The 27,843-nt window shown below is 44.4% G+C and overlaps 1 protein-coding gene across 6 annotated transcripts in view; it reads left to right on the top strand.

Annotated features, from left to right (window-relative positions):
• Positions 1 to 27,843, top strand: part of LOC121582725 (CBP80/20-dependent translation initiation factor) — a 145,913-nt gene that overhangs the window by 30,082 nt on the left and 87,988 nt on the right. For 2 of the 6 annotated variants that reach the window (XM_041898780.2, XM_041898777.2), the window contains exons 3-8: positions 727 to 798; positions 4,463 to 4,591; positions 11,094 to 11,176; positions 12,845 to 12,949; positions 13,037 to 13,129; positions 13,452 to 13,527. In XM_041898780.2, the coding sequence (XP_041754714.1) occupies positions 727 to 798; positions 4,463 to 4,591; positions 11,094 to 11,176; positions 12,845 to 12,949; positions 13,037 to 13,129; positions 13,452 to 13,527 (558 nt within the window). The remainder of the gene's footprint in view (positions 1 to 726; positions 799 to 4,462; positions 4,592 to 11,093; positions 11,177 to 12,844; positions 12,950 to 13,036; positions 13,130 to 13,451; positions 13,528 to 27,843) is intronic. The other 4 variants (XM_041898778.2, XM_041898779.2, XM_041898782.2 and 1 more) reach the window with 4 other exon arrangements.

The raw sequence follows: 27,843 nt of genomic DNA, 5'->3' as shown, positions 1-27,843 counted from the left end.
TAGTGGAGTTTGGAGTGTGACTGTTTGAGGTTGTGGACAGGTGTCTTTTATACTGATAACGAGTTCAAACAGGTGCCATTAATACAGGTAACGAGTGGAGGACAGAGGAGCCTCTTAAAGAAGAAGTTACAGGTCTGTGAGAGCCAGAAATCTTGCTTGTTTGTAGGTGACCAAATACTTATTTTCCACCATAATTTGCAAATAAATTCATTAAAAATCCTACAATGTGATTTTCTGGATTATTTTTTCTCAATTTGTCTGTCATAGTTGACGTGTACTTTCGCTTTGTCATTATGGGGTATTGTGTATAGATTGCTGATGAAAAAAAATATGTTATATATTTTAGAATAAGGCTGTAACGTAACAAAATGTGGAAAAAGTAAAAGGGTCTGAATACTTTCCGAATGCACTGTAACTCCAGAACTTCCCATTGCACTAAACCTGGTGGCTCTCGTACGTGCACAGAAAACTGGGGTAGTTTACCTCATGGGATGCATTGCCAGCTGAGCGGCATTCACAAAATAGCCAAGCAAAAATTAGGGGACAACATTGACCAGCTGGCAGAGGGAGGAGAAGGAGAAATGTGTAAATGTCTTTCTTTTCACCATCGTCACAAAATAGTGAGTAATTGCCATTCAAATGTTCCCCCTCTCTCTCCCTCTCTCACAAAATAGTGAGTAATTGCCATTCAAATGTTCCCCCTCTCTCTCCCTCTCTCTGACCTAGTGGACAGAGGACTGCAATGACAAGAAGGACGGGAGTTGGTCACCCTCGTGGGGGAGGGGCTCCACCAAACCAGTGAGTTTGTGGACTGTGTATGTGTCTGGACTCTGGAGGAAATGCTGGCTGGCTGAAGGTCTACACTTAACACACAGCTGTGCTGAACCTCCATGTACGATCATTTCATTAGAGGGAAATGAGCTCTCAATGTCAGCCGAGGTTACTAACAGTCATACATACATACAGCACATTACTGCTGTTTCATTGGGTGTCCACTTCTTTGGTCATATAGCAAATGCCCTTAGGACACAACCGTCATAAGCAAGCTCCATGCTAAAAGAGACCAGATGCATTTTGAATTCAACTTATTTAATCTCTGATGATGGCAGCTTTGACTACGATGTATCTCAGTTCGAGGCTCTGCTGAAGTGTAGGATGGATGAAGACAAGTGTTCAGCGCTTGCAAAGTGTAGGCCTAAGTGAGTTTCCACCGGGCATGCGGGCTGCTGGGCTGATAACATATCCAGACTGGCTGGTCATAAATTGAGACCTATCTCACTAATCCTCCTCCTATTTGCATGGGCTTTATGGTGCTAGTGTGTTTGTATAGCTAACTACCCTGGGAAATCATGGTACAGTAGGTGTTCTTCTGTCAGTGGTGGAATATAAGGGGTTGTAGCCCAGTTGTATAACTGAGAACAGGGTCGTGTTCTGTTTTGTTTCTGAATGCTGACGTCACAGCCAGGGTTCTTTTAGTCCGGTGGATCGGGTTTCCCCCATGTGCCGCCTCCGGCTTTGTGTTTGTCTGCGCCTATTGGCATGACGACGTGGCAGAGTGCGTTTGTCCATCTCTGCTAGCACAGGGTGCAGGGAGACGCACATGTCTCTCTGGCTCTCTCTGTCTCCTCCTGTTTCAACCAATGATGTGTGGTAGTGTTCCATTGTTAGTGTGTGTTTGATTGTGTAGGACCACTGCTTGGCCAGGGTCTGTTCTCTAGGGCACGATACGATATCACGATACGATATGTAAAGCGATTTCTCACTATTCTATATGTCTTTTGCAATTCTATACTGCGATTTTATTGCGATTTGATGTTCCAAACATATTGTATATGTCTGCTGCAGAGAGACGAGAGAGAGAATGAGAAAATTAGTTTGAAACATGTTGGCTCACTAGCTAACTCTACCTAGCAAAAATATTAATATTTGTTTTGAAGTATGCATGCATGCGTTTGAGAGGAGGCAGACCCAAGGCAGGAGATTTCACACTAGCTCATCTTATTCTTTTAACACAGGCCTGTAAAGGCCTCCTCCGCCCTAAGGCACACATACACACATTGCCCTAGTAGGGCAGGGGTTTCCAACAGGTAGTACTACCAGTAGCTCGCAGACCACCTATGAGTAGCTCGCCAAGCAATTCTGAAAGTACATGCATTTTTTAATTTGTTCCATCGCAAACTGTCATAAGCTTCCGGCTACTATCCAATCAAAGCCACATTGACATTATCCCACCCTTGGTTAGCACTAAAAGCCAAAAGTAACACAATATTGTCCCTGTCTGGTGCGTGCGTTTTGTTTATCCTTCCGTATGTAACCAGTTAGCGATGCTAATGATAACCGTCTTGTGGGTAGCTCAGTGGGGTAGACAGAAATATTTTTCCAAAAAACGTTCAACTAAATGCAAAATAGGCTTACCTGCCAGAACTATACCATCATTATTTGTATCAATTGTTTTACAAAGTCTGCCATGACGTGCTGCAGCAGTAGGCCTAACAGGAGAAACATCACTAGACTGACACATTGCTCTTGCTAGATGCACAATTAAAGAGGATTTGCACTGCAAAATCTTTGTATACAAAAAAAACATGTTTACCTTGTTTCTCTGGAAATAATTGTAATATTGAGAGTTGGGGGGAAAAAAACAGGGAAAAAAAACAGACCATAATTCAGGAAAATACAAAATATAATTTTATGGGGACTGACATGCCAAATCATGCCACTATTTTACCAGGAATATTGACAGAAAACACATTTATTTTACACAAAGGACCTGGGAACGAGTTGCAGGGTAGAGGAGAAGATTGTGCCTATTTGTTTTTAAAAAAGTAGTTCTCATGCTAGAAAAGGTTGGAGACCCCTGCTCTAGGGGCTCCCCATAACCAGGCCTGCTCTCTCCGCTACATACAAGCTACCTCAGGCTCTGATACTTAGACAAACTGCCATGGCTTTGAGTAATGTAAGGTTTTGATTTTGCTCCAGTCCATTACCTGACATGGTTAGTATGTGCATGTAAAAATGCTTCTATAGTTGGGCCTATAGGTTGTGTTATGGTAACAATACATTGATACTGTATGAAGAGGTGACTGAGGTTGAGAGAAAGATTTCTTTTTGGGTCAGTATTAATAGTTTGTACCTTAGGTCATAAAGGCGTGTGTTGCTGGAGAGAGAGCTTTAGTCTTTCTCCCTCTCAGCTGTTACTGTGGACTAAGGAAAAGGAGCGAGATATTATTCTTCGTATCATCATCGCCTGAAATATTTTTTTTCTTTCCAAGCACTGTAACCCAAGGCTGTCGTTTGGTGGGATAAAGTGGCTGCGTTAAGTCTGACAAATGACTTTGTGAGAGGCACTGATGAAATAATCAAATTACATGGAATTGAATTAACAGAGAACATGACCTTCTGGCCTATTGAGTCTCTCTCTGTGTGGTATCTGCGTACAGTGTTGTGGGTCTGGTTTGTGTGCATCTGGGAGAAAACGTTTAAAAGAAAATGAGTGAAACTGGGAGGTACCTGAACATTATTACTTTTTTTACGGTTGCAAAATGTTTTACTACAGTGTGCCGTACTGAACAGGACCCAGGTCTGGTGTGCATGGAGACCAGGATAGATCAGAGGCCTTAGGAGCTCCCTCCCTTCTACTGACCGTAGATCAGATATCAGATTGAACTCTAAAACTGCTCTGCGGAATGTACACACACACAAACCACTAGGGAAGGATATAACTGAGGGGGAACGGGACACCAGGGGATAGCAGAATACCCCAGCCAGTCAGGCAGGCAGTCTGTAGTAGGGTTAAGAGGTGTCCACTGAACCAAGGCACTGACTGGCAGCTCTATTTGTCAACCTGTATGCAGCCAGCCAGCCTGTACTAGGGTATAGGGCCAGAGTGTGACCATTGGGACAAAACAGTCACTGGCTGCTGCAACCTTTATTCAGCCTGCAGCAGTCATTTGTGCTTAGCATCACCAAGTCAGAATGGCCACGGGGAGCTGTGGTTGCTAGGGGTTACCAGCCCTGTTGGCATTCTCCCTCTCCCTTGCTTCCCAACATGAACAACGCACCTCCCTCCACCCACACCTCTCTCTCTCTTCCTCCCCCTTCCTCCCTCCCTCAGTGCTCGTGGTAACATTCATCATGTAAATGGTCTTCAGACTCGGCAGCAGACACAGACCTGCCTGATAGACAATTACAGACATATCTCCATGTATTATCCCACACCGCTGCTAACCACGAACTGTGGATGGGAATATATTGGATCCTTACTCTCCACTCTCCTCCCTCATAGATAATAGAAATGTGTCTTCTTGACAATTCAATCAGCATTACATATCACATGTTCTGCGTTTTCTGCAAAGGAGGATTTGATATGGTATTGATCGCTTAATCACTCTCTTCCTCCCACTGTCTCTGTCTGTCTCTCTCTGTCAATGTCTGTCTCTCTCTGTCTATCCCCTCTCTGCAGGATGAGTGGGATCACAGTAGTAATGGCAGTACAGGGTCCAGGCCCAGCTCTGGCTCTAGACCTGGTTCAGGCTCCAGGTCTGGTAGCAGAGGGAGGAACAACCAATTCAGAGGGCCAGCCAAGGTACAGGTAACTAACCATACTACTGCTTTTACAGTAGACCACCACGTCCCCAGACATTTAGCTCTATAAACAGTTACAGCAACTAACTGCATGCTTTTCATGATCAGGAAACATCAATTCCTGTATTTTCAGATACGTGAGGGAGGGTAGCCTATCCATTTGGCATGTAGCTAGCTAGCTAAGCAAACAACATTTATCTTGCTTGTTGAGAGATTAGGCTTTTTTTGGAAAGCGCTTGACATTTGCACGTTTTTGAGTTTAACTCATCCTGGTAAAGTTGTCTGTCCCTGCTGCTGTAAATACATCCCCACAGCATGATGCTGCCACCACCATGTTTCACCGTAGGGATGGTGCCAGGTTTCCTCCGGACGTGACATTTGGCATTCAGGCCAAAGAGTTCAATCTTGGTTTCATCAAACCAGAGAAGGCTATCATGTGCCTTTTACTGAGGAATGGCTTCTGTCTGGCCACTCTACCATAAAGGCCTGATTGGTGGAGTGCTGCAGAGATGGTTGTCCTTCTATGGATTTCACATGACTGGGCAGGGGCACAGCTGTGGGTTGGCCTGGGAGGGCATAGGCCAACGCACTGGGGAGCCACGCCCAGCCAATCAGAATGAGTTTTCCCCCTTTATTACAGACAGAAATACTCCTTAGCGCTCCACAACCCCCCACAGGTGAAGAAGCCGGATATGGACATACTGAGCTGGCGTGGTTACACGAGGCCTGCTGGACGTACAGCCAAATTCTCTAAAATGAGGTTGGAGGCAGTTTATGGTAGAGAAATTAACATTAAATTATCTGGCAACAGCTCTGTTGGAAATTCCTGCAGTCAGCATGCCAATTGCACACTCCCTCAACTTGACATCTGTGGCTTTGTGTTGAATGACAAAACTCCACATTTTAGAGTGGCCTTTTATTGTCCCCAGCACAAGGTGCACCTGTATAATGATCATGCTGTTTAAACAGCTTCTTGATATGCCACACCTGTCAGGTGGTTGGATTGTCTTGGCAAAGGAGAAATGCTCACTATTAGGGATGTAAACAAATGTGTGCCCAAAATTTGAGACAAATAAGCTTTTTGTGCATACGGAACATTTCTGGGATCTTTTATTTCAGCTCATTTTACATGTTGCATTTATTTTTGTTCAGTATATTAACATTTGATCCTTAAAAAATAAACAATATGAAATTTAAACCAACTTTTTGCAAAGTACTTTTGAACATTCTGGATGTTTGCCGTTGTGAAATAATGGACTTTGACTTCACTCAAGGAACCAGTCAATCAACTGCAACTTATTACTATCAATCAAATCAAATCACATTTTATTTGCCACATGCGCCGAATACAACAGGTGTAGACATTACAGTGAAATGCTTACTTACAAGCCCTTAACCAACCATGCAGTTGAAGAAAAAGTAAAATAAAAAAGTGTTAAGTAAAAAAAATTAAAGCAAATAACTAAAGAGCAGCAGTAAAATAAAATAACAGTAGGGAGGCTATATACAGGGGGGTACCGGTACAGAGTCAATGTGCGGGGGCACCGGCTAGTCAAGGTAATTGAGGTAATAGAGTGGGGGGGGGGGAGTATTTAGTCAGCCACCAATTGTGAAAGTTCTCCCACTTAAAAAGATGAGAGAGGCCTGTAATTTTCATCATAGGTACACGTCAACTATGACAGACAAAATTCGAAAAGAAATCCAGAAAATCACATTGTAGGATTTTTAATGAATTTATTTGCAAATTATGGTGGAAAATAAGTATTTGGTCAATAACAAAAGTTTCTCAATACTTTGTTATATACCCTTTGTTGGCAATGACACAGGTCAAACGTTTTCTGTATGTCTTCACAAGGTTTTCACACACTGTTGCTGGTATTTTGGCCCATTCCTCCATGCAGATCTCCTCTAGAGCAGTGATGTTTTGGGGCTGTCGCTGGGCAACACAGACTTTCAACTCTCTCCAAAGATTTTCTATGGGGTTGAGATCTGGAGACTGGCTAGGCCACTCCAGGACCTTGAAATGCTTCTTACGAAGCCACCCCTTCGTTGCCCGGGTGGTGTGTTTGGGATCATTGTCATGCTGAAAGACTCAGCCATGTTTCATCTTCAATGCCCTTGCTGATGGAAGGAGGTTTTCACTCAAAATCTCACGATACATGGCCCCATTCATTCTTTCCTTTACACGGATCAGTCGTCCTGGTCCCTTTGCAGAAAAACAGCCCCAAAGCATGATGTTTCTACCCCCATGCTTCACAGTAGGTATGGTGTTCTTTGGATGCAACTCAGCATTCTTTGTCCTACAAACACGACAAGTTGAGTTTTTACCAAAAAGTTCTATTTTGGTTTCATCTGACCATATGACATTCTCCCAATCCTCTTCTGGATCATCCAAATGCACTCTAGCAAACTTCAGATGGGCCTGGACATGTACTGGCTTAAGCAGGGGGACACGTCTGGCACTGCAGGATTTGAGTCCCTGGCGGCGTAGTGTCTTACTGATGGTAGGCTTTGTTACTTTGGTCCCAGCTCTCTGCAGGTCATTCACTAGGTCCCCCCATGTGGTTCTGGGATTTTTGCTCACCGTTCTTGTGATCATTTTGACCCCACGGGGTGAGATCTTGCGTGGAGCCCCAGATCGAGGGAGATTATCAGTGGTCTTGTATGTCTTCCATTTCCTAATAATTGCTCCCACAGTTGATTTCTTCAAACCAAGCTGCTTACCTATTGCAGATTCAGTCTTCCCAGCCTGGTGCAGGTCTACAATTTTGTTTCTGGTGTCCTTTGACAGCTCTTTGGTCTTGGCCATAGTGGAGTTTGGAGTGTGACTGTTTGAGGTTGTGGACAGGTGTCTTTTATACTGGTAACAAGTTCAAACAGGTGCCATTAATACAGGTAACGAGTGGAGGACAGAGGAGCCTCTTAAAGAAGAAGTTACAGGTCTGTGAGAGCCAGAAATCTTGCTTGTTTGTAGGTGACCAAATACTTAATTTCCACCATAATTTGCAAATAAATTCATAAAAAATCCTACAATGTGATTTTCTGGGATTTTTTTTTTCAATTTGTCTGTCATAGTTGACGTGTACCTATGATGAAAATTACAGGCCTCTCTCATCTTTTTAAGTGGGAGAACTTGCACAATTGGTGGCTGACTAAATACTTTCTTTCCCCACTGTATGTACATGTGGGTAGAGTTAAAGTGACTATGCATAAATAATAAACAGAGTAGCAGCAGAGTAAAAGAGGGGGATGGGGTGGGGGGGGGGGCAGTGCAAATAGTCCGCATAGCCATGATTAGCTGTTCAGGAGTCTTATGGCTTGGGGGTAGAAGCTGTTGAGAAGCCTTTTGGACTTAGACTTGGCACTCAGGTACCGCTTGCCGTGCGGTAGCAGAGAGAACAGTCTATGACTAGGGTGGCTGGAGTCTTTGACCATTTGTAGGGCCTTTTTCTGACACCGCTTGGTATAGAGGTCCTGTATTGCAGGAAGCTTGGCCCCAGTGATGTACTGGTCCGTACGCACTACCCTCTGTAGTGCATTGCGGTCGGAGGCCGAGCAGTTGACATACCCAGGCGGTATTGCAACCAGTCATGTTGCTCTCGATGGTGCAGCTGTATAACTTTTTGAGGATCTGAGGACCCATGCCAAATATTTTCAGTCTCCTGAGGGGGAATAGGCTTTGTCGTGCCCTCTTCACGACTGTCTTGGTGTGTTTGGACCATGATAGTTTGTTGGTGATGTGGACACCAAGGAACTTGAAGGTCTCAACCTGTTCCACTACAGCCCCATCGATGAGAATGGGGGCGTGCTCAGTCCTCTTTTTTTCCCTGTAGTCCACAATCATCTCCTTTGTCTTGATCACGTTGAGGGAGAGGTTGTTATCCTGGCACCACACGGACAGGTCTCTGACCTCCTCCCTATAGGCTGTTTCATCGTTGTCGGTGATCAGGCCTACCGCTGTTGTGTCGTCGGCAAACTTAATGATGGTGTTGGAGTTGTGACTGGCCATGCAGTCATGGGTGAACAGGGAGTACAGGAGGGGACTGAGCACGCACCCCTGAGGGGCCCCCGTGTTAAGGATCAGCGTGGCAGATGTGTTGTTACCTACCCTTATCACCTGGGGGCGGCCCGTCAGGAAGTCCAGGATCCAGTTGCAGAGGAAGGTGTTTAGTCCCAGGGTCCTTAGCTTAGTGATGAGATTTGAGGGCACTATGGTGTTGAACGCTGAGCTGTAGTCAATGAATAGCATTCTCACGTAGGTGTTCCTCTTGTCCAGGTGGGAAAGGGCAGTGTGGAGTGCAATAGAGATTGCATCATCTGTGGATCTGTTGGGGCGGTATGCAAATTGGAGTGGGTCTAGGGTTTCCGGGATAATGGTGTTGATGTGAGCCATGACCAGCCTTTCAAAGCACTTCATGGCTACAGATGTGAGTGCTACGGGTCGGTAGTCATTTAGGCAGGTTATCTTAGTGTCCTTGGGCACAGGGACTATGGTAGTCTGCTTGAAACATGTTGGTATTACAGACTCAGTCAGGGACATGTTGAAAATGTCAGTGAAGACACTTGCCAGTTGGTCAGCACATGCTCAGAGTATAGCAGTGGCCATAGAAGTAACTGGGAAAAGGATGAATCTTTTTGATGAAATCGATAGCCCATTGCCTAATACCAGAATTGATGGACCTGCATATTCATTCATATAGGTATCTGATTTTAGAAATATACATTCATCTCTATTTTGAGCATCTACATACAGTGGGGAGAACAAGTATTTGATACACTGCCGATTTTGCAGGTTTTCCTACTTACAAAGCATGTAGAGGTCTGTAATTTTTATCATAGGTACACTTCAACTGTGAGAGACGGAATCTAAAACAAAAATCCAGAAAATCACATTGTATGATTTTTAAGTAATTAATTTGCATTTTATTGCATGACATAAGCATGCGTGCATGCTCAGTCGGGATCTAATTCTGTGGCCATAACCTTAACCACTTTGTTGGATGTAGGCTACCTCTTTTTGAACTAGGCTCTGTCGTAGCCGGCCGTGACCGGGAGACCCATGGGGCGGCGCACAATTGGCCCAGCGTCGTCCAGGATAGGGGAGGGAATGGCCGGCAGGGATGTAGCTCAGTTGGTTGAGCATGGCGTTTGCAACGCCAGGGTTGTGGGTTCATTTCCCACGGGGGGCCAGTAAAAAAAAAATATATATATAAAAAATATATTTAAAAAATAATGATGTATGCACTCACTAACTGTAAGTCGCTCTGGATAAGAGCGTCTGCTAAATGACTAAAATGTAAATGTAACTACTTTATAGATGTATTCAAATAACTGTAGCATTTCTGTTGTCAATACAGTAGCCTAGTAGTAGTTGAAAGCTGGCTGTGGTGCTGAAATGTGGAGACGAGGGTGCGCAAGTCTATTACAAGCAGCGCCTGGCCCATCAATGATTTAGAATGGCGTATCAAGTCCACCAGCTTTGCACAGTTTCTGTAATCAACATATCTGCATCTAGCTATTCATTAAAGTAGCTAGCTAGCTAGACTAGTGAGTGCTTTGTTAACTTTATTAGAAGTAGCCTACGTTTTGAAATGTGAGCAGCTATAGTCCCGGTGCCCAGTGGTCCTGCGGGCTGCCAACTCCTCTCTCTGTCTCTCTCGTGCGATATGCTGTCCCTCCAATAATGGCTTGAATAATAGGCTTGTCGGAGGAGTTTTCTAGGCAGAGACAATGGCGTGTTTTCTAAGATGAGACAGCTAGCATTCAGACCTTATGACTGTACACTCCCAGTCAGTAGCCTTTTGGACGTATGTGTAGGTTACTCCCCTGGCTAGGCATTGAGTTGGAAAGCAACTGGTTGTTTGTTGAATGAACATCCCTTTGATTGCTGCATCTCATATCTTACATTACAAAATGACTGTGTTATTATTATGATATTACAGATGTTATGATCGGCACATTGCAGTGATTAATAGGTCTATCTATACCTTGCAAATCACCTTGTCATCTATTTATCACTCTATCAACATGGACATCTGTAAATTATCCGAAACGTTGTGACATGTAATTTGACGACTGGGCTATTGTGTCAGAACATTTTGTTGCAAAATAATTTCATAGGATAGCTACATGATGTGAAATGCTGAACATGTGCGCAATGTTTGCAGTGGCACGTTCTGTTTTTCAGAATGTCTCTGCAAATGCACATAAAAAACTAGTTTTTTATTATTATGTGAAATGAGGTGAATATTGGTTGTGAATAGGCTACTTGGTGGTTTTTGGGTTGAATTGTAACAGTAGTTTGCCCTGTTAAAATGTTTCATATACACCCTTTAACTAGTGTCACTACATCAACGTAAGTGTTAGTATGCAAGTTAAGTATTATTTCAATGAAGCGCTGTGACATAGACAATAAGAGACCCCTTTTGATCAAAATTAAGCTGTAGTAGTAGATATGTTCTGTAAAGTGATATATAGATAATACAGTGTTGTAACGTGTTGTCTTTCAGAACGGGAACAGAGAAGGGTCATTTGACATCCTGGGTACTGACATCTGGGCTGCTAACACCATGGACTCTCATGGGTATGTCATGTATGTACTATTTACTCATTCATTACTCACCACCCCACAGTTCCCCATCACAACACGCGCACACACACAAACACCATGGACTCATGAGTATGTCTTGTATTGACCAACCAGTTTTCCTACCCATCAATGGATAGGAAAAATATACATTATTACAAACTCCTACAGATGTATAGCTTGTAGAGTCTGTTTACATTCCTAGGCTTCATTGTCTTTATGGGTGGTTGGATGGGTGAGTGGTTTAGCCTGACTACCCATCCACATCGCTCCTGCCAAACACCACGCTCACTAACGAGTCTGGATTTGCTTTCCTCCCCGACGTCTTGTAGAATGCAAACACTTTCTGATTGGTCCCAGAAACTGATGGGTTGGGCAAGAGCAGGCCTACACTAATAAAGCAATTGGCTTTGATACTCTGATTGGTTGGAGACTATGCAATCGCTGATTAATTTGTTTTATAAAGCCCCTCATTTTGACATCGGCACAAACTACTTCTAGGATGGCTGTTTCAGAATGAATGTATTGATTGAGCAGAGGAATTAATTTCTGGATGAGTCGTCAGGTGTCTTCAGCGTTTGAAACTGTACAGTCCCTTGTCCTGGTATAGTGGTGGCTAACCTCTCCAGACCAGACAAGCTGATGATAGGAAAACATTACCTGCTTTGATGTTGTCAGACTGGAGATAGAGCAAAACAACCACAGTGGCCAGACTGTTCTAACAAAATAACTACATTAGCAATGGCTTAGCCTCAGGCTAAATTAAATTAATTTACAGCCACACCTTCTTTCAAATACATGCATCAAAGATGAACACATATCCAAAACTCTTCTGGGATGAGATGACAAGCTGTTTTGGGAGGTTTAAAAAAAGAAGCCGCACCACCACCGCAAAACACAATGGCTTGAATCTCTTGTGTGTTGGGTGTCGCCAGTGTACCTGGAGGCTGGGTGCCATGGCGACAGCTGCACGGTAATTCCACGGTAACCTTTCCTCAAAGAGGTTGTTAAACTACGTTGGTATAGAAGGAAGAAAGTAAGCCACACACACACGAAGGAAGCTCGCTCTATTACTACGACCAGGCTGTAATCGGATTAGCCAGAATCCCCCCACCCCCGTGACCAGGGGCTGTATTTGCTTACAAACAAGCTTTATATTCTTTGTCAGATTCATGATAGATTAATGTAATGGCTGGATTAAAACTGGCACTCTTTCAATTTTGTGAATTACGTTTTAATCAGCACACTGTGAAACATATGGTAACATCATCTGTCTGAGAGTTTTAAAGTAGCTATTAGCTGGGCATCATCAGGGGGTCATTTAAAGTAGCTAGGATGACCAGGCATCATCAGGGGGTGTTCCTAAAGTAGCTAGGCTGCCTATAGGTATCATTAGGGGGCAGCTAGATCAGGGGTGTTTTGGGTGATTAAATGGATGATCACTTGTCTTGTTTTGGGGGCTTAGAGAAGTGGGCAGGGTAGATAGAGTTAGTGATGGTCTTGTAGAAATGGAGACTTCAGTTTCTGCTCTGAGTGAATGAATGCTCTAAGAACACATTGTGTGTCTTTCCTGCTATTAACAGACCTCTTCCTGTCCTGTGTTGTAGTCGGGCAACCAGCCTGAGTATTAACTGTCATGTCATCTTCCTCACCTCTGTTGTGTTGTTTTTGTAGGGGGGCGACGTGGGACCTCCAGCCTGAGAAGCTGGACTTCAGCCAGTTCCACAGGAAACCCTTCCGGGGAACACCAAAGCACCTCCCACACATCGACAGAGAGGGGTGAGTACATCTTCAGCCTCAATTCAATAAAACTCACTCGCTACCATTTTCCCTTGTCCCTAACCCTTCAATGTTTCCTCTTTGCAGATCTGAAAGCCCATACATCCCTCCCATTGATCCTCTTCCATGGGATAAACATGAAAATGATGATGCTGGTCCATTCCATTACTACTTAGAACTGTAGGTGTCTGTAGCCTCTGCTAGACTCTTCCTGCCCCAGGCCTCTCAACCTCAGTACTGGCTTATCATATATGCTCAATCTCAATTATTCTTTCCACCATTCCTCACATCCTTCTCAACCATATTGGAGGAGAAGGTCCAAGGTCCCGCCCCTCCAAACTTCTTCTCCAATGAGTTTTGAGAAGGAGGCGAGGAATGAAGGAAAGATGAATTGATAATGAGCCACAGCCCCCTGTATAAGGAAGGCCCTATCAGAGCCCCATCTATTACACCCATTCATCCTGTCTCCGTCTCTGAGTCTGTCTGTTTCTCTGTCTCTCAGGATGATGAAAGGCAAGTTTGAATATGATGATGGGATCAACCTGAACGACATGGAGAAGTTCCTGCCAGGCCTTACCGTAAGTTAACTATCCTCTATCTCTATCTTCTTCTGTAGATCAAGTATTCTGTCTTTATCTCTGTCCTCGTTCTGCTTTCTATCAAGGCCATAAACCTACTTGTTGGTAGGGAGCTCCACCTGATGGTTAAAAGAGGGAACAACCGTACTTTAGTGAAGGACATTTTTTTAATATTCTTGTGTGAGTGGACTGACATCTAGTGGCGAAATGTTGTCCCTTTACTGCCACCCTGTGGTAGGTTCAACGTAAGTTCCGTCCATCCTCATCATAAAGCTGGATCTCTGTATCTATCTTACCAATGCTTGTAAACCCTAAATGGAACACATTCACTTCTCATCCCCACTACCAAGATGGGGGTGTAAATGTATTTAGCTGTTTAGCCAAGATGACTGTAAAACAATGCAATGCAATTCAATAAACTTTAATCATTCCCAAGGGGCAATTATTGCTGGCAGGAATAGGATACAGATACAACCAGGTTGGGTCTTGCATGTCTACAGCACTACGTCACTGTGTGCCAGTCGGGTTTGTCTGCTCTGCTGTGGTCTGCTGACGGGCAGGATGTTGGCACAGGGGCACTGGAGGGTCAGGAGGACAGGACAGGACAGGACACACACACACATTCCCCCACCCCCACCCTGCCCATGTCACTGCCCTGCCAGCCAGCCATGACGCCACCCCACACCAGGCCAAGCCAGTCTCCGGGCTATTGTTATCGTTTCATTGTGACCATGATACGTCAGCCCACAGTCTCCTTTGACCGACTGCATTCTAAAATACACAGACGCCCCACAACAACGTAAGGGAAGGAACTGTGACTGCAAGGATGCGGATGACCCTGAAAGTAAAACTCAAATCATAGCCAAAAAAGTAGAAAATAGACCAAAGAAAGTACCTCCTCAAGATGACTGAATATTAGTGTTTATGATCATGCTTCCTCTACTCAGCAGTGCCTGATAATATCACTCACGAGACCTGGCAATGCCAATCCTGTTTCCCTTCCAGTGTTTGTCAATAGTGACATTCAGTGGGTCTGATGCCCATTGCCCTGTGTTGGCCTCAGTAGCTCAGCCACATAGAGCTCTCCATTGTCCCCTGCTAGGCTCCTGTGATCAGGACCAGCCAGTCAGTCCCTGGGTTTACCTCACTGATAACCTGACTAAATATAGCAGCAGACCATGCCGCTATGCCTCTGACTGAATGGAGCTCTGTGTGTACAGTGCCGTGAAAATATATTTGCCCCCTTTATGAGCTCGGTCCACTCTTTACACTTAGTTGTTTATATCTTCACCCAAAACCTAATATTAGATCAAGGGAACATGAATGAACAAATAACATTTAGATAATTATTTTCTCCTTTAAGAATGATCTCATGCAGAGCAGAATTCATGGTTTCTTTGATGATGGCAAGTCGTCCAGGCAGCAAAGCATCCCCAAACAATCACAATACCACCTCCATGCTTGACTGTTGGAATGACATTCTGAATGTGGAATGCAGTGTTTGGTTTTCGGCAGGAATAATGGGACCCATGACTCGCCTATCCATAGAACAATCTTCCAGGAGTCTTGACGATCATCCAGGTGCTTTTTGGCAAACTTAAGTTGACTTTATAAACAACACGGGTGCTGTTATTTCTGGCGAAAACCAAACACTGCATTCTACAGTACGAACCTCATACCAACGGTCAAGCGTGGTGGTGGTGGTAGCTGAAGCGCAGCTGGGCCATGCAATAAGACAATGATCCAAAACACACAAGTCTACATCAGAATGGCTGAAAAGCAACAAATCTAATGTTTTGTAATGGCCTAGTCAAAGTCCAGACCATAACCCGATTGAGATGTTGTGGCAGGACCTGCAACAAGCATTTCATGCTCGAAAGCGCTACATGTCGCTGTGTTAAAGCAGTTCGCATAAAAGATTGGGCCAAAATTCCTCCACAGCGATGTGAGAGACTGATATGGGACTGACGTGCTGCTGGCGTGGTAAGGAAGCCTACTGTATGTTTGTTCCACTCTGTCTCCCTAATGGTGAAGGGTAGTCAGTGTAATGTTTGTGTGTGTGGCTAGAAATAGTTTACATCCTGCCAATCAGAATCATGAATAGGATCAGGGCTTGTTCATATGTGCAGCTTTGGGAAGTGTTCAGTAGGGATACACATTTTTAATGTTTTGAAACAGTGAGGTACTACCTGAAATCGTCTAATAACAACACAGATTTTTGTTGTCTGTTGCAAACCCTGATGTAGGCATGATGTCTGATGAAACTGGCCCTGAGTGCAGTGCAATGGGGAACAGGGACACTCTGTGCAGACAGAACTCTGTGTGTTAATGTAACACTAACTAGAGCAGTTAGTCAACAGTGACCTGCCACTTCCACAGTCTTCACCCTTAAACTCTAGGGGGCTAATCTGGGCCAAGAGACTACGTAACCCACAACCCTCCTCTCCTCCAAAACTTCCACAGTCACTTCCGAGAGACAGAGCGAGAGAGAGAATATCTCTGCAAGACACGTCCCTCGGGAGCGCTGCTGGCTTCCCTCGAATGCTGCTGATTGCTCCACACACACACCCCTCTCCCACCCTACCGCCTGTGTTATGATGACAGTGTAGACAGGTTAGATTCTTGCAGGATGAATCCCTGGGGCTGGAGTGAGATGTGCTTCATTAAAGATGAGTCAAGCCCCTTCCCGCTCCTCATTCCCGCTGCTGACATAGTTTACACTGGGAGTGGGTGTGTGTCGTGTCCCCACCCACCCTTACCCGAGCAGAGATGGGAAACAGAGCTGTGTGTGCGTTTACGTCAGGTCAGCTTTAAGAGCATGGCATGGCAGGGAGCCCTCTCATGTTCCCATAGTTCATAGTGACACAGACGGACAGCTCAGTCATTGGGCAGATGATGTCAACAGAAGACATGCTGTTGTGACATACACAACTATGTGTGCATTTGGCGGATGATGTCAACAGGAGATGTGTTATTGTGACACAGGCCTATACATCTCTGTGTGCTCTGGGGCATTCTGAGCATGCATGTCAACAACACAACCCATCCACACAACTGAATTTGATGTGATGTGTTGTCATGCATGGATCTGTCTGTGAAATGAAACTGTGTCTCTGTGTTTGTGTGGTGCTGAGTAGGACAGATGTTTGTGTGTCTGTATATATGTAATTTTTTTTAGTTTAGTTTTAGTACCCTAACAACATCTAGTTGCCCTGTTCAGGGTTCATACAGTAATGAAAATCCTGGAAAAGTCATGGCAATTTGGAAATTGTGTATTCCAGGACTGGAAAAATAATTAAATCAGAAAAGTCATGGAAATAAGTTTTACAATTTTGGTTCATGTAATTAATTTAGGCAAACTTTTAAAGTATCATATCAATCACGTAAAAATCTACATATCAGCCATGATCGGAATGACCCTTCAGAGCATGTCTCCGTGTGTACTGTATGTGCATCACATGCATACATTATGTGTGCCATGCGAATGGGCCGTTGGTCACAGAGAGCAAGGGAGACATTGCAGCAGCAGGTAGCCTATGAAATAATGATAGACAACAGACTCTAACTAGATAGCCAATTTAAAATAAGCTTGTATCCTGGCTAGTTCTTTTGTTATCTGACTATTTAGCTATTATTAGCATGTGTTAATGTCATCGTTATGTCATAAAAACTTTCCACTGGCACTCGTTAATAACCTCAAATGGCCGATGTGCAGATGATGAACATGACAGGTGCTACATACTTTGGGTGTAAAACGGTTGTAAAACAATGTCTCAAGCACTGAATATTAGTAGATGAGAAATACAAAGCTGGGGTTCCCCTCTATTCAACAGTAGCCATGTTATTCTGACAACGTTAAATAAATATTCTTAGAATTGCCTAATTGACAAACAACTCCCATGCTGTCAATACATCTCCCCTGAAACCTGAATATTTTAGCCGTATAATGTTGTAGATAAACATGTCTTCGTTAGCTATGAAGTAGCCTACCTTTGTAGCCATTTGATCCCTGATTCATTGAAAGAGGGAATTATTTTATAAAGACATTAAAAATATATATATATAAGGGTGGCCAACCATCCCCCAGGAGAGCAACTGGATGTGCAGGCTTTTGTTCCTGCTTTGCTATTACACACCACATTGTAAAAATCATCTGTTCAACAGGACCTTGATAAGCTGAGTTGGGTGTGTTTGAGCAGGGCTGGATCAAAAGCCTGCACTGCACACCAATTAGCTTTCCAGATGGAGGGTTGACCACGTGTTTTGTACGGTAGCCTAACAATGCTGCTGTTCAACTTTGTGGGCGGTTAAGTGCCTTGCTCAAGGGAGCAACGGCAGGAGATGGCACGTGGGATCAGAGACATTTCACATTTATGCGTACTTTTTCATGTATACATAGAGACGCCACAAATTATTGGTAATGGAAATTTGGTTAAAAGTCATGGAGAATTCATGGAAAAGTCATAAAATTCCATCTGTCAAAAAGTGTATGAACCCTGCTTGTTTGTGCGACTGCGACCTGTGCAGTGTACAGAAGTCCTCCGGCACCATTTGATTTCAATGAGTATTACTAGCATTTGATCATATTCTCTCTTTTCCTATTGCTTAAAGGGCTCTGTTTTTGCATTGACGTTCGAGCCGGCTTGTCTGTTTCCGTGTACGTGCGCGGAAGCGTGCTTGTGCTCATGTCCTGTGTGCACTCATGTCCGTCGCTCCATTTGTTGTCATTCATAAACTCTCAATGGTCTTATCAAACTAATGTTGGTCAACATCAGGGTGATTAAGTTAGATTTTAGTAGATTAACTGTAGTCTTCTCTCTCTAAGGCAGTGATAAGGAGTCCAGGGTGACATTCTGCACGTTTCTTAGACTTCCTCCCCTGTCTTCTGCCTCTGTCTCAGTGGGACTGGTTGCTGGTTGTTTTCCCAGGAGGGAGGAAGGCTGTGATAGCCTGGTCCCAGATAATTTTTTTCTGTTTTGCCACTTCCTATGGTCATTGTCATGTCAATGACCATGGAAGTTGTCAAGACCGCACAAACCGATCTGGCACCAGGCTGAGGCTTACCCTCCTGCTCCCACATTCTCTCTCTGGTGGTGCTTTGGTACTGAGCCAGTCAGTCAGTAGGGGCCTGGCGGGCTGACCGGTGGTGGCCGGGACCACAGAGTCACTGAGGACACATCCGCTCGGTCCGCTCTGGTTCCTTCCTGCTGAACAAAGCGACCAGAGGGCCAGACTCAAGACGTCTCCTCAGACTGGCTGGCCCCCCCCCCGGTCTACGTGCACCAGAGCAGGAGTCTCAGAGGGGAGTTCAGCCAGCCAGCTAGCCCTCATGACTATAACTGGGGCCGGTACGTAACACAGGTCTGCCTGGGGCTGGAGACTGGATTTGGCCCTGCTCCCTCCTCCATTCTTGTCCTCCTCCTACTCCCTCTTTCACGTCCACAGTAGAACAATGTGGAGGTCAGTGCGGTGAGCAGCCCCCTCCTACTCCCTTTTCCTGCCATTGTCAGCCAGAGAGGAGAGCAGAGAGCCTCAGCTCTGCTCCCAGTGACCGACCACAAAAGAATGGCCTTTAGGGATCAGGGAACTGGCTCTGGAGGAGACGCGTATATACACACACACACAATGTATTTGGCACTCAAACTCGATCACTGTTATTTTCCCGCCGCCATTTTTGTGTGTGAATGGATTAATTTATTTGTGCTTTATTTCTTATGTCTTTATACTCCAAACCTCAATATTATATACGTCAAAATTCTCCATTTGACATTTAGCAACACGTCGAAGTTCATGAATGAACGTAAGACATCTGGGACTTTGAGTATCTGCACGTTCCACTCCATAATCATCACTTCTGGTGGTCGGATCCTGAGCATCTCATTGGTTGGCCAGACCGAGGACGATTGCATCATAATAGTCAGTCAGTCAGTGGCTGTTGGAGGCACCTCCCCTGTGGGAGTGGGAGCCAGGCCTGGGCTGTGTCCCAAAGGGCACACTCTTCCCTTTATACTGCACTACATTTGACCAGAGCCCTATGGAGCCTGGTCAGAAGTAGTGCACTAAAGGGAATTGTTTGCCATTTGGGACGCAACACTGGATATCCTGCACACCACGGCCCCCTGATCGCTAGTTTGGGTCGTCTTCCTTCCCCAGTATTTGTGAGACTGGAAACCAGACGAACCACACTGGCCTGATTTGAGATGGGAGGGAGGGGGAGAGACAGAGAAAGAGAGGGCTGCATGGACTAGATGGGAGGAATGGAGGGAGACGAGGGGTTGCATGGACAGGATGGGAGGCAGAGGAGGGAGGAAAAAGAGACCGAAGAGAACGAGAGGAGGGCTGCATGAATGGGATGGGACGAAGGAAGGAAGGAAGGAAGGAAGGAAGGAAGGAAGGAAGGAAGGAAGGAAGGAAAGGAAGGGGTGGCTTGTTGGGTGGATGGCAGAGGTAAACATAGTGTCTGTGTGGGCCACACCCGCCCACCCGCTGTAGAGGCCCCTCTCTGTGCCCCCGCCAAACCAGACCACCAGACTATACTGTGTCTCCCCTGTGATTATATACGAGTCAGACATGGGCCCATTAGGCAGTGTCCTGTTCTCTCTCTCTGCCTCCCAGGCTGATCAATAAGATATCCAACAACACAATACCATTGTAATCAATCATTAAACTTCATCCATCAATAGATTCAAGTGGATTAGTTATAACCATTAGTTAAAACTGATTCATAATTAATGGGTATACAATGTTAACCATTGGTTATAATTATTTGTTTATGTATGCTGAACAAATATATAAATGCAACAATTTCAAAGATTTTACTGAGTTACCGTTCATATAAGGAATTCAGTCAATTTAAATAAATTCATTAGGCCCTTATCTATGGATTTCACGACTGGGCAGGGGCGCAGCCATGGGTGGGCCTGGGAGGACATAGACCCACCCACTGGGGAGCCTGGCCCAGCCAATCACAATGAGTCTTTCCACACAAAAGGGCTTTTTTACAGACAGAAATACTCCTCAGTTTCATCAGCTGTCCAGGTGGTTGGACTCGGACAATCCCGCAGGTGAAAAAGCCGGAAGTGAAAGTCCTGGGCTGGTGTGGTTACACGTGGTCTGCGGTTGTGAGGCCGGTTGGATGTACTGTCAAATTCTCTAAAACGACTTTGGTGGCTTATGGTAGAGAAATTAACATTACATTATCTGGCAACATCTTTGGTGGCCATTCCTGCAGACAGCATGCCAATTGCACGCTCCCTCAAAACTTGAGACATCTGTGGAGTTGTGTTGTGTGACAAAACTGCACATTTTAGAGTGGCCTATCTATCAGCCTCTCAGTGTGACGGCAGCCTGATCCCGGACTGACTGACTGAACTGAAGAACAGCAAAGCAAAGCCCCGCTCGACTCCCTCTACAAAAGCATCAAACCTCCAGCAGTCTCTCTCTCCCCATTGTCTTTAAGCCACGGATCGCTGCCTGAGTCCTGACACTGTAGACTGGCTGCTCCACTCATAGTAGCTTCTTATGCAACCAGTGACCATTGGCCAGAGAACAACGATAGAGAACACAGGGTCCCTGCCTGCCTGTGAATAATAAGCCATTCGACTAAACTAGACCCTGAATAATAAGCCATTCGACTACTAGACTAGATACTGAACACTAGAGCCTGGGAATAATAAGCCATTAGACTAGACTAGAGCCTGAGAATAATAAGCCATTAGACTAGACTAGAGCCTGAGAATAATACGCCATTAGACTTTTCTGTCCTGACTCCAGAGCCCTTTGAGGTAGTGTGAGTTTTTATAACAGACCATTTGGAAAGGAATCAGACAGATAATGTTATGTATAGAAATGTAATATCCCTCTAGGAGAGACAAGGCAGTGGATTTTAGATTTCACATTTTTATGTTATCCTTATTTCTGACTCATCCATCCAGCAGGACCATCTGATGGGACAGACTAGGGCTGATTGGAGAGAGGTGATTGGCTGGCTGTGTTGCAGGGCTTTGGATCCATGCTTGTAGAATATAATGACTCTTACTGGTGTGTTGTAATGCGTATTTTACCACCAGTTCTATTGGAAGCACACCACATTTTCTCACCCATCTCAAGTTCTGTGGTCAGTGGTTATTTTCGGGATCCTGAATAAAACTTTGCTGGTGTTGCTAGGTGGTGGCTGTTTTGCAAAACTGTCATATTGTTTTTGGTGTTTGAGTGGGCCAGAGTCTGGTTTTTATAGCTGAGGCATTGTAATCCCTCACTGCCCACACACACAATCACGCACGCACACAATGAGGTTGTACGGGCATAATGTTTGTATGTGTTTGCGGCTGTGTTTGGGCATCCCTGTGTGTATGTGTCCATGCGTCTGCATTTGTCCACCCGCGCCCCCAGTTGATCCAGGGTTTGGACTGAGACACAGAGAGCGGGTAGCCTATTGGAGGCCCTGCCTGGCCTGTGGTGGAAAGACATTCCACAGCGCTTCCTGTTTGGTTTGAGCGACGACGCTTCTCTTTCCCTTGTATGCCTCCATTTGCCTGCCTTCTCCACTCCGTAATACCTCTCTTAATTAAGTAATGTGAGCTGTGAGGTCAGAGGGGAAACTTGGACCGATGTATGTACTCCGAGAAGGAACGTCCGTAGAGTACATTACCCTGTGTAGCTCTGTGCTGCCTGTGTGGAGGATGCCAGTTGGCTAGCACCAGTTGGCTAACATGGGCCATTCACTTTAGTGATGTGTCAAGTTACTGTGCTAGTTTCACAAGCATTACACATGAAAGACTAGAGCACGTTTGAAATGGGCAAGACAAGCAAAAATGTACACTACTGTTCAAAAGTTTGGGGTCACTTAGAAATGTCCTTGTTTTCGAAAGAAAAAAAAAATGTGTCTATTAAAATAACATCTAATTGATCAGAAATACAGTATAGACATTGTTAATGTTGAAATGGCTATTGTAGCTGGAAACTGATGATTTTTTATGGAATATCTACAGTGGGGAGAACAAGTATTTGATACACTGCCGATTTTGCAGGTTTTCCTACTTACAAAGCATGTAGAGGTCTGTAATTTTTATCATAGGTACACAAAAACTGTGAGAGACGGAATCTAAAACAAAAATCCAGAAAATCACATTGTATGATTTTTAAGTAATTAATTTGCATTTTATTGCATGACATAAGTATTTGATACATCAGAAAAGCAGAACTTAATATTTGGTACAGAAACCTTTGTTTGCAATTACAGAGATCATACGTTTCCTTTAGGTCTTGACCATGTTTGCACACACTGCAGCAGGGATTTTGGCCCACTCCTCCATACAGACCTTCTCCAGATCCTTCAGGTTTCGGGGCTGTCGCTGGGCAATACAGACTTTCAGCTCCCTCCAAAGATTTTCTATTGGGTTCAGGTCTGGAGACTGGCTAGGCCACTCCAGGACCTTGAGATGCTTCTTATGGAGCCACTCCTTAGTTGCCCTGGCTGTGTGTTTCGGGTCGTTGTCATGCTGGAAGACCCAGCCACGACCCATCTTCAATGCTCTTACTGAGGGAAGGAGGTTGTTGGCCAAGATCTCGCGATACATGGCCCGATCCATCCTCCCCTCAATACGGTGCAGTCGTCCTGTCCCCTATGCAGAAAAGCATGTTTCCACCTCCATGCTTCACGGTTGGGATGGTGTTCTTGGGGTTGTACTCTTCCTTCTTCTTTCTCCAAACACGGCGAGTGGAGTTTAGACCAAAAAGCTATATTTGTGTCTCATCAGACCACATGATCTTCTCCCATTCCTCCTCTGGATCATCCAGATGGTCATTGGCAAACTTCAGACGGGCCTGGACATGCGCTGGCTTGAGCAGGGGGACCTTGCGTGCGCTGCAGGATTTTAATCCATGGCGGCGTAGTGTGTTACTAATGGTTTTCTTTGAGACTGTGGTCCCAGCTCTCTTCAGGTTATTGACCAGGTCCTGCCATGTAGTTCTGGGCTGATCCCTCACCTTCCTCATGATCATTGATGCCCCACGAGGTGAGATCTTGCATGGAGCCCTAGACCGAGGGTGATTGACCGTCATCTTGAACTTTTTCCATTTTCTAATAATTGCGCCAACAGTTGTTGCCTTCTCACCAAGCTGCTTGCCTATTGTCCTGTAGCCCATCCCAGCCTTGTGCAGGTCTACAATTTTATCCCTGATGTCCTTACACAGCTCTCTGGTCTTGGCCATTGTGGAGAGGTTGGAGTCTGTTTGAGTGTGTGGACAGGTCTTTTATACAGGTAATGAGTTCAAACAGGTGCAGTTAATACAGGTAATGAGTGGAGAAAAGGAGGGCTTCTTAAAGAAAAACTAACAGGTCTTTGAGACCCGGAATTCTTACTGGTTGTTAGGTGATCAAATACTTATGTCATGCAATAAAATGCAAATTAATTACTTAAAAATCATACAATGTGATTTTCTGGATTTTTGTTTTAGATTCCGTCTCTCACAGTTGAAGTGTACCTACGATAAAAATTACAGACCTCTACATGCTTTGTAAGTAGGAAAACCTGCAAAATCGGTAGTGTATCAAATACTTGTTCTCCCCAAGTATAGAGGCCCATTATCAGCAACCATCAGTCCTGTGTTCCAATTGCACGTTGTGTTTGCTAATCCAAGTTTATCATTTTAAAAGGCTAATTGATCATTAGAAAACCCATTTGCAATTATGTTAGCACAGCTGAAAACTGTTGTGCTAATTTAAAGATGCAATAAAACTGGCCTTCTTGAGACTAGTTGAGTATCTAGAGCATGAGCAATTGTGGGTTCGATTACACGCTCAAAATGGCCAGAAACAAATAACTTTCTTCTGAAACTCGTCAGTCTATTCTTGTTCTGAGAAATGAAGGCTATTCCATGTGAGAAATTGCCAATAAACTAAAGATCTCGTACAACACTGTGTACTACTCCCTTCACAGAACAGCGCAAACTGGCTCTAACCAGAATAAAAATAAATTAGTTATTTAGCAGACGCTCTTATCCAGAGCGACTTACAGGAGTAATTAGGGTTAAGTGCCTTGCTCAAGGGCACATAGACTGATTTTTCACCTAGTCAGCTAGGGGATTAGAACCAGCGACCTTTCGGTTACTGGCACAACGCTCTTAACCACTAAGCTACCAGTGCACAACTGAGCAAGAGGACAAATACATTAGTGAAAAATACAAAGAAAAAGCCATATCTCAGACTGGCCAATAAAAAGAAAAGATTAAGATGGGCAGTCTGAGATATGGCTTTTTCTTTGCAACTCTGCTTAGAAGGTCAGCATCCCGGAGTCGCCTCTTCAATGTTGACATTGAGACTGGTGTTTTGCAGGTACTATTTAATGAAGCTGCCAGTTGAGGACCTGTGAGGCGCCTAATGTATTTGTCCTCTTGCTCAGTTGTGCACTGGGGCCTCCCACTCCTCTTTCTATTCTGGTTAGAGCCAGAACAAGAACAAAGTTCTTTGTTTCTGTCCATTTTGAGCCTGTAAACAAACCCACAATTGCTGATGCTCTAGATACTCAACTAGTCTCAAGAAGGCCAGTTTTATTGCTTCTTTAATCAGCACAACCATTTTCAGCTGTGCTAACATCATTGCAAAAGGGTTTTCTAATGATCAATTAGCCTTTTTAAAATGATAAACTTGGATTAGCAAACACAACGTGCCGTTGGAACACAGGACTGATGGTTGCAGATAATGGGGCTCTGTAAGCCTATGTAGATATTCCATTAAAAATCAGCCGTTTCCAGCTACAATAGCCATTTACAACATGAACAATGTCTACACTGTATTTCTGATCAATTTGATATTTTAATGGACAAAAAATTGCTTTTCTTTCGAGAACAAGGACATTTCTAAGTGACCCCAAACTTTTGAACGGTAGTGTATCTGTAATAGTGTAGTGTACATGTCATTTGACAATACATTTTATGATCTATGACCTCTCAGAGAAAGGCAACTATTTCTAGCCAATGTGAATGTCTTCTTGGCATTTGAAAGACTTGGGCCAGGGCTTGGGAGAGATGAGGGGGGAATGTGTAAGACTTGGTCCTGGCCTGGGTAGAGAGGAGGGATATGTAAACAAGCGATGCCCTCAGCGCTGAGGAACTCACCGTGGCAGTCAGTGATGAAAAGTGGTTCTGTCAGCGTCAGCACTATGGTTACCAAGCAACATGGTCCTACTGTACACATGCCATGTGTAGAGTCAGGACCAGGGAGGGGGTAGTGGTTAGGCAGTGAGATATGAGTCATAGTATAAGATTACCAGACTGGGAGGGGTGTCACCCTATTCCCTATATAGTGCACTACTTTTGGCCAGAGCCCTGGTCAAAAATATTGCACTATAAAGGAAAAGGTGCCATTTGGATCGCAGACCTAGTCTCAAAATGCATAAAAAAGGAAAAGTCACAGTGCTGTAGTAACAAAGCTTGTTTGGCTCTATGCCTTTGTAACTGAAAGCCCTGAAGAAAAGAAGAGTTACTGGTTCATTTCTTTCACTTTCCCTTTTGTGTTGACAACCCTTATGCACATTTTGCACGTGTCTGTCATTTGAACAGTAATTTATTTATATGACTTCATTCTTGTTTGGATATCATACATTGTATTTGCAATGTTGGAATAGGTCATTATTTCTCATTGAACAACAGTAATTCAATGCAGACATAAAAGACAGGGCAGTAATTGCAAGAAAATGTTTTATAATTCACATATTCCCCTCAGCCCCCTTTGTAAGTGATTAAAGGTCCCCTGAAGAGGAAAGTCTGCAAAGAGAGATTACAAAATGGCTGCCGCCTGAGGTACAAGATGCAACAGCAAATGGAATATAGCTGCTTGGCTGGCTGCTGAGACTCTCTCTCACATACAGCAAAATAAAATGTTTAGAAGGTCTTATCAGACGGCCCTGACTCTGCTCCCCTTCCTTCCTCCCAGTATCAGCTCTCTTTCCAGTGGCTGTGGCTAAGAATCTCTCTTGCTCTCTCTCTCGCTCTTTCTCCCCCTCTCTCGCTCTCTCTCCCGCGTTCTCGTGCTCTCTCCCCTTCTCCCTCCTCGCTCTCTGCACTCTCAATGGACAAATTCCCATGTGTCAGACATGGTCGTCAATCAGTTCCAGTTGTCCCAAATAACAATTAAATACACAGTGTTTGTGCTGAAGAGAACATGGCCCTTTTTAAATCTGGAATTCATAGAGGTGAAACTGCCACGTCCGTTTGCGATATTACAACAATAAAGACGTTACTTCACACAACGAACAGTTTTTTTTCTCTCGGACATCACTGGGATATCATTGCGTGCCCAATAGAGCAGCGGAGTATGTACTATGATTTTTATTTTTATTTTACCACAATGCTGGATGCTCATTTCCTCAAAACAAAAACAATACATTTGCCTGGGGCAGCCAGTGGCGCTGTTGCGCCTATCGCGGATCTGAGCTTTAAGAAGCCAAATTACATATATATATTTTTCCTGTCCAGAGAGGAAGGCATATCCTTATCACATTTTTCACCACGAGACGGCAGAAAGTTAATTTGTATAGCCCTTAGTCTAAAAATAATACATGCTGTAATGACATACAGTACATTAAGAGTTACTTTTCTCCTTAATTTATTGCTTTTGTAGGGAAGCCAAACAAGCATAAATAAGCAGAGATGGAACAATGGAGTGTAGGCTTTGTGAATGAAGCTTAATCTAGCAGGATAATTACACAGTAAGGGGTTAGAGGAAGTCACCTCAAACAGACTGACTTCCATTCCATCAGCTGTGTTATAACAGATATTCTTGCTCTCAGTGGCTTATATGACTTGTTATGGCTTCTCTTCCACAACAGTCATCATTGGTCATGGTCACGGATAATTATGAGGTCATACATTCAATGTCCTGTCGGTTTGTTACTGTCTGAGGTTGGAGCCTCTCCTCTTGACCCCTGAACCCCAGCCCCTGGAATGTGGCGCAGTACGTGCACTACCTGGTGAGGTCTCCATGCTATGGCCCGTCGTCACGTCCACAGAGCCCTCCAGGGCTCCTTCCCTATGTCTGCTGCTAGTTCAAAGGTCATACTGCCTGGCTGGGGAAGGGGACGTGCTGAGCACACACCTCCTCTTTGATCAGTCTGGTCCTCCTCTGTCTGTCTCTCGGTCTATCTATTACCCAAGTCTTTCCTAGTATAGAATGTGTTTTACTGTTGACTATTTTCACCTTTTCCGTCTTTCTTGTGTGCAATTAGGTCTGAGTCTGCCTGTGCTCTTCAATCAAATTTCAATCAAATGTATTTATAAAGCCCTTTTTACATCAGCAAATGTCACAAAGTGCTATAC

Source organism: Coregonus clupeaformis, chromosome 15 (genome assembly GCF_020615455.1).
Source record: "Coregonus clupeaformis isolate EN_2021a chromosome 15, ASM2061545v1, whole genome shotgun sequence".
In the NCBI taxonomy this organism is placed as follows: Eukaryota; Metazoa; Chordata; class Actinopteri; order Salmoniformes; family Salmonidae; genus Coregonus; species Coregonus clupeaformis.
Note: the sequence above shows the minus strand (reverse complement) of the source record. Positions and strands in the feature narration are given on the sequence as shown.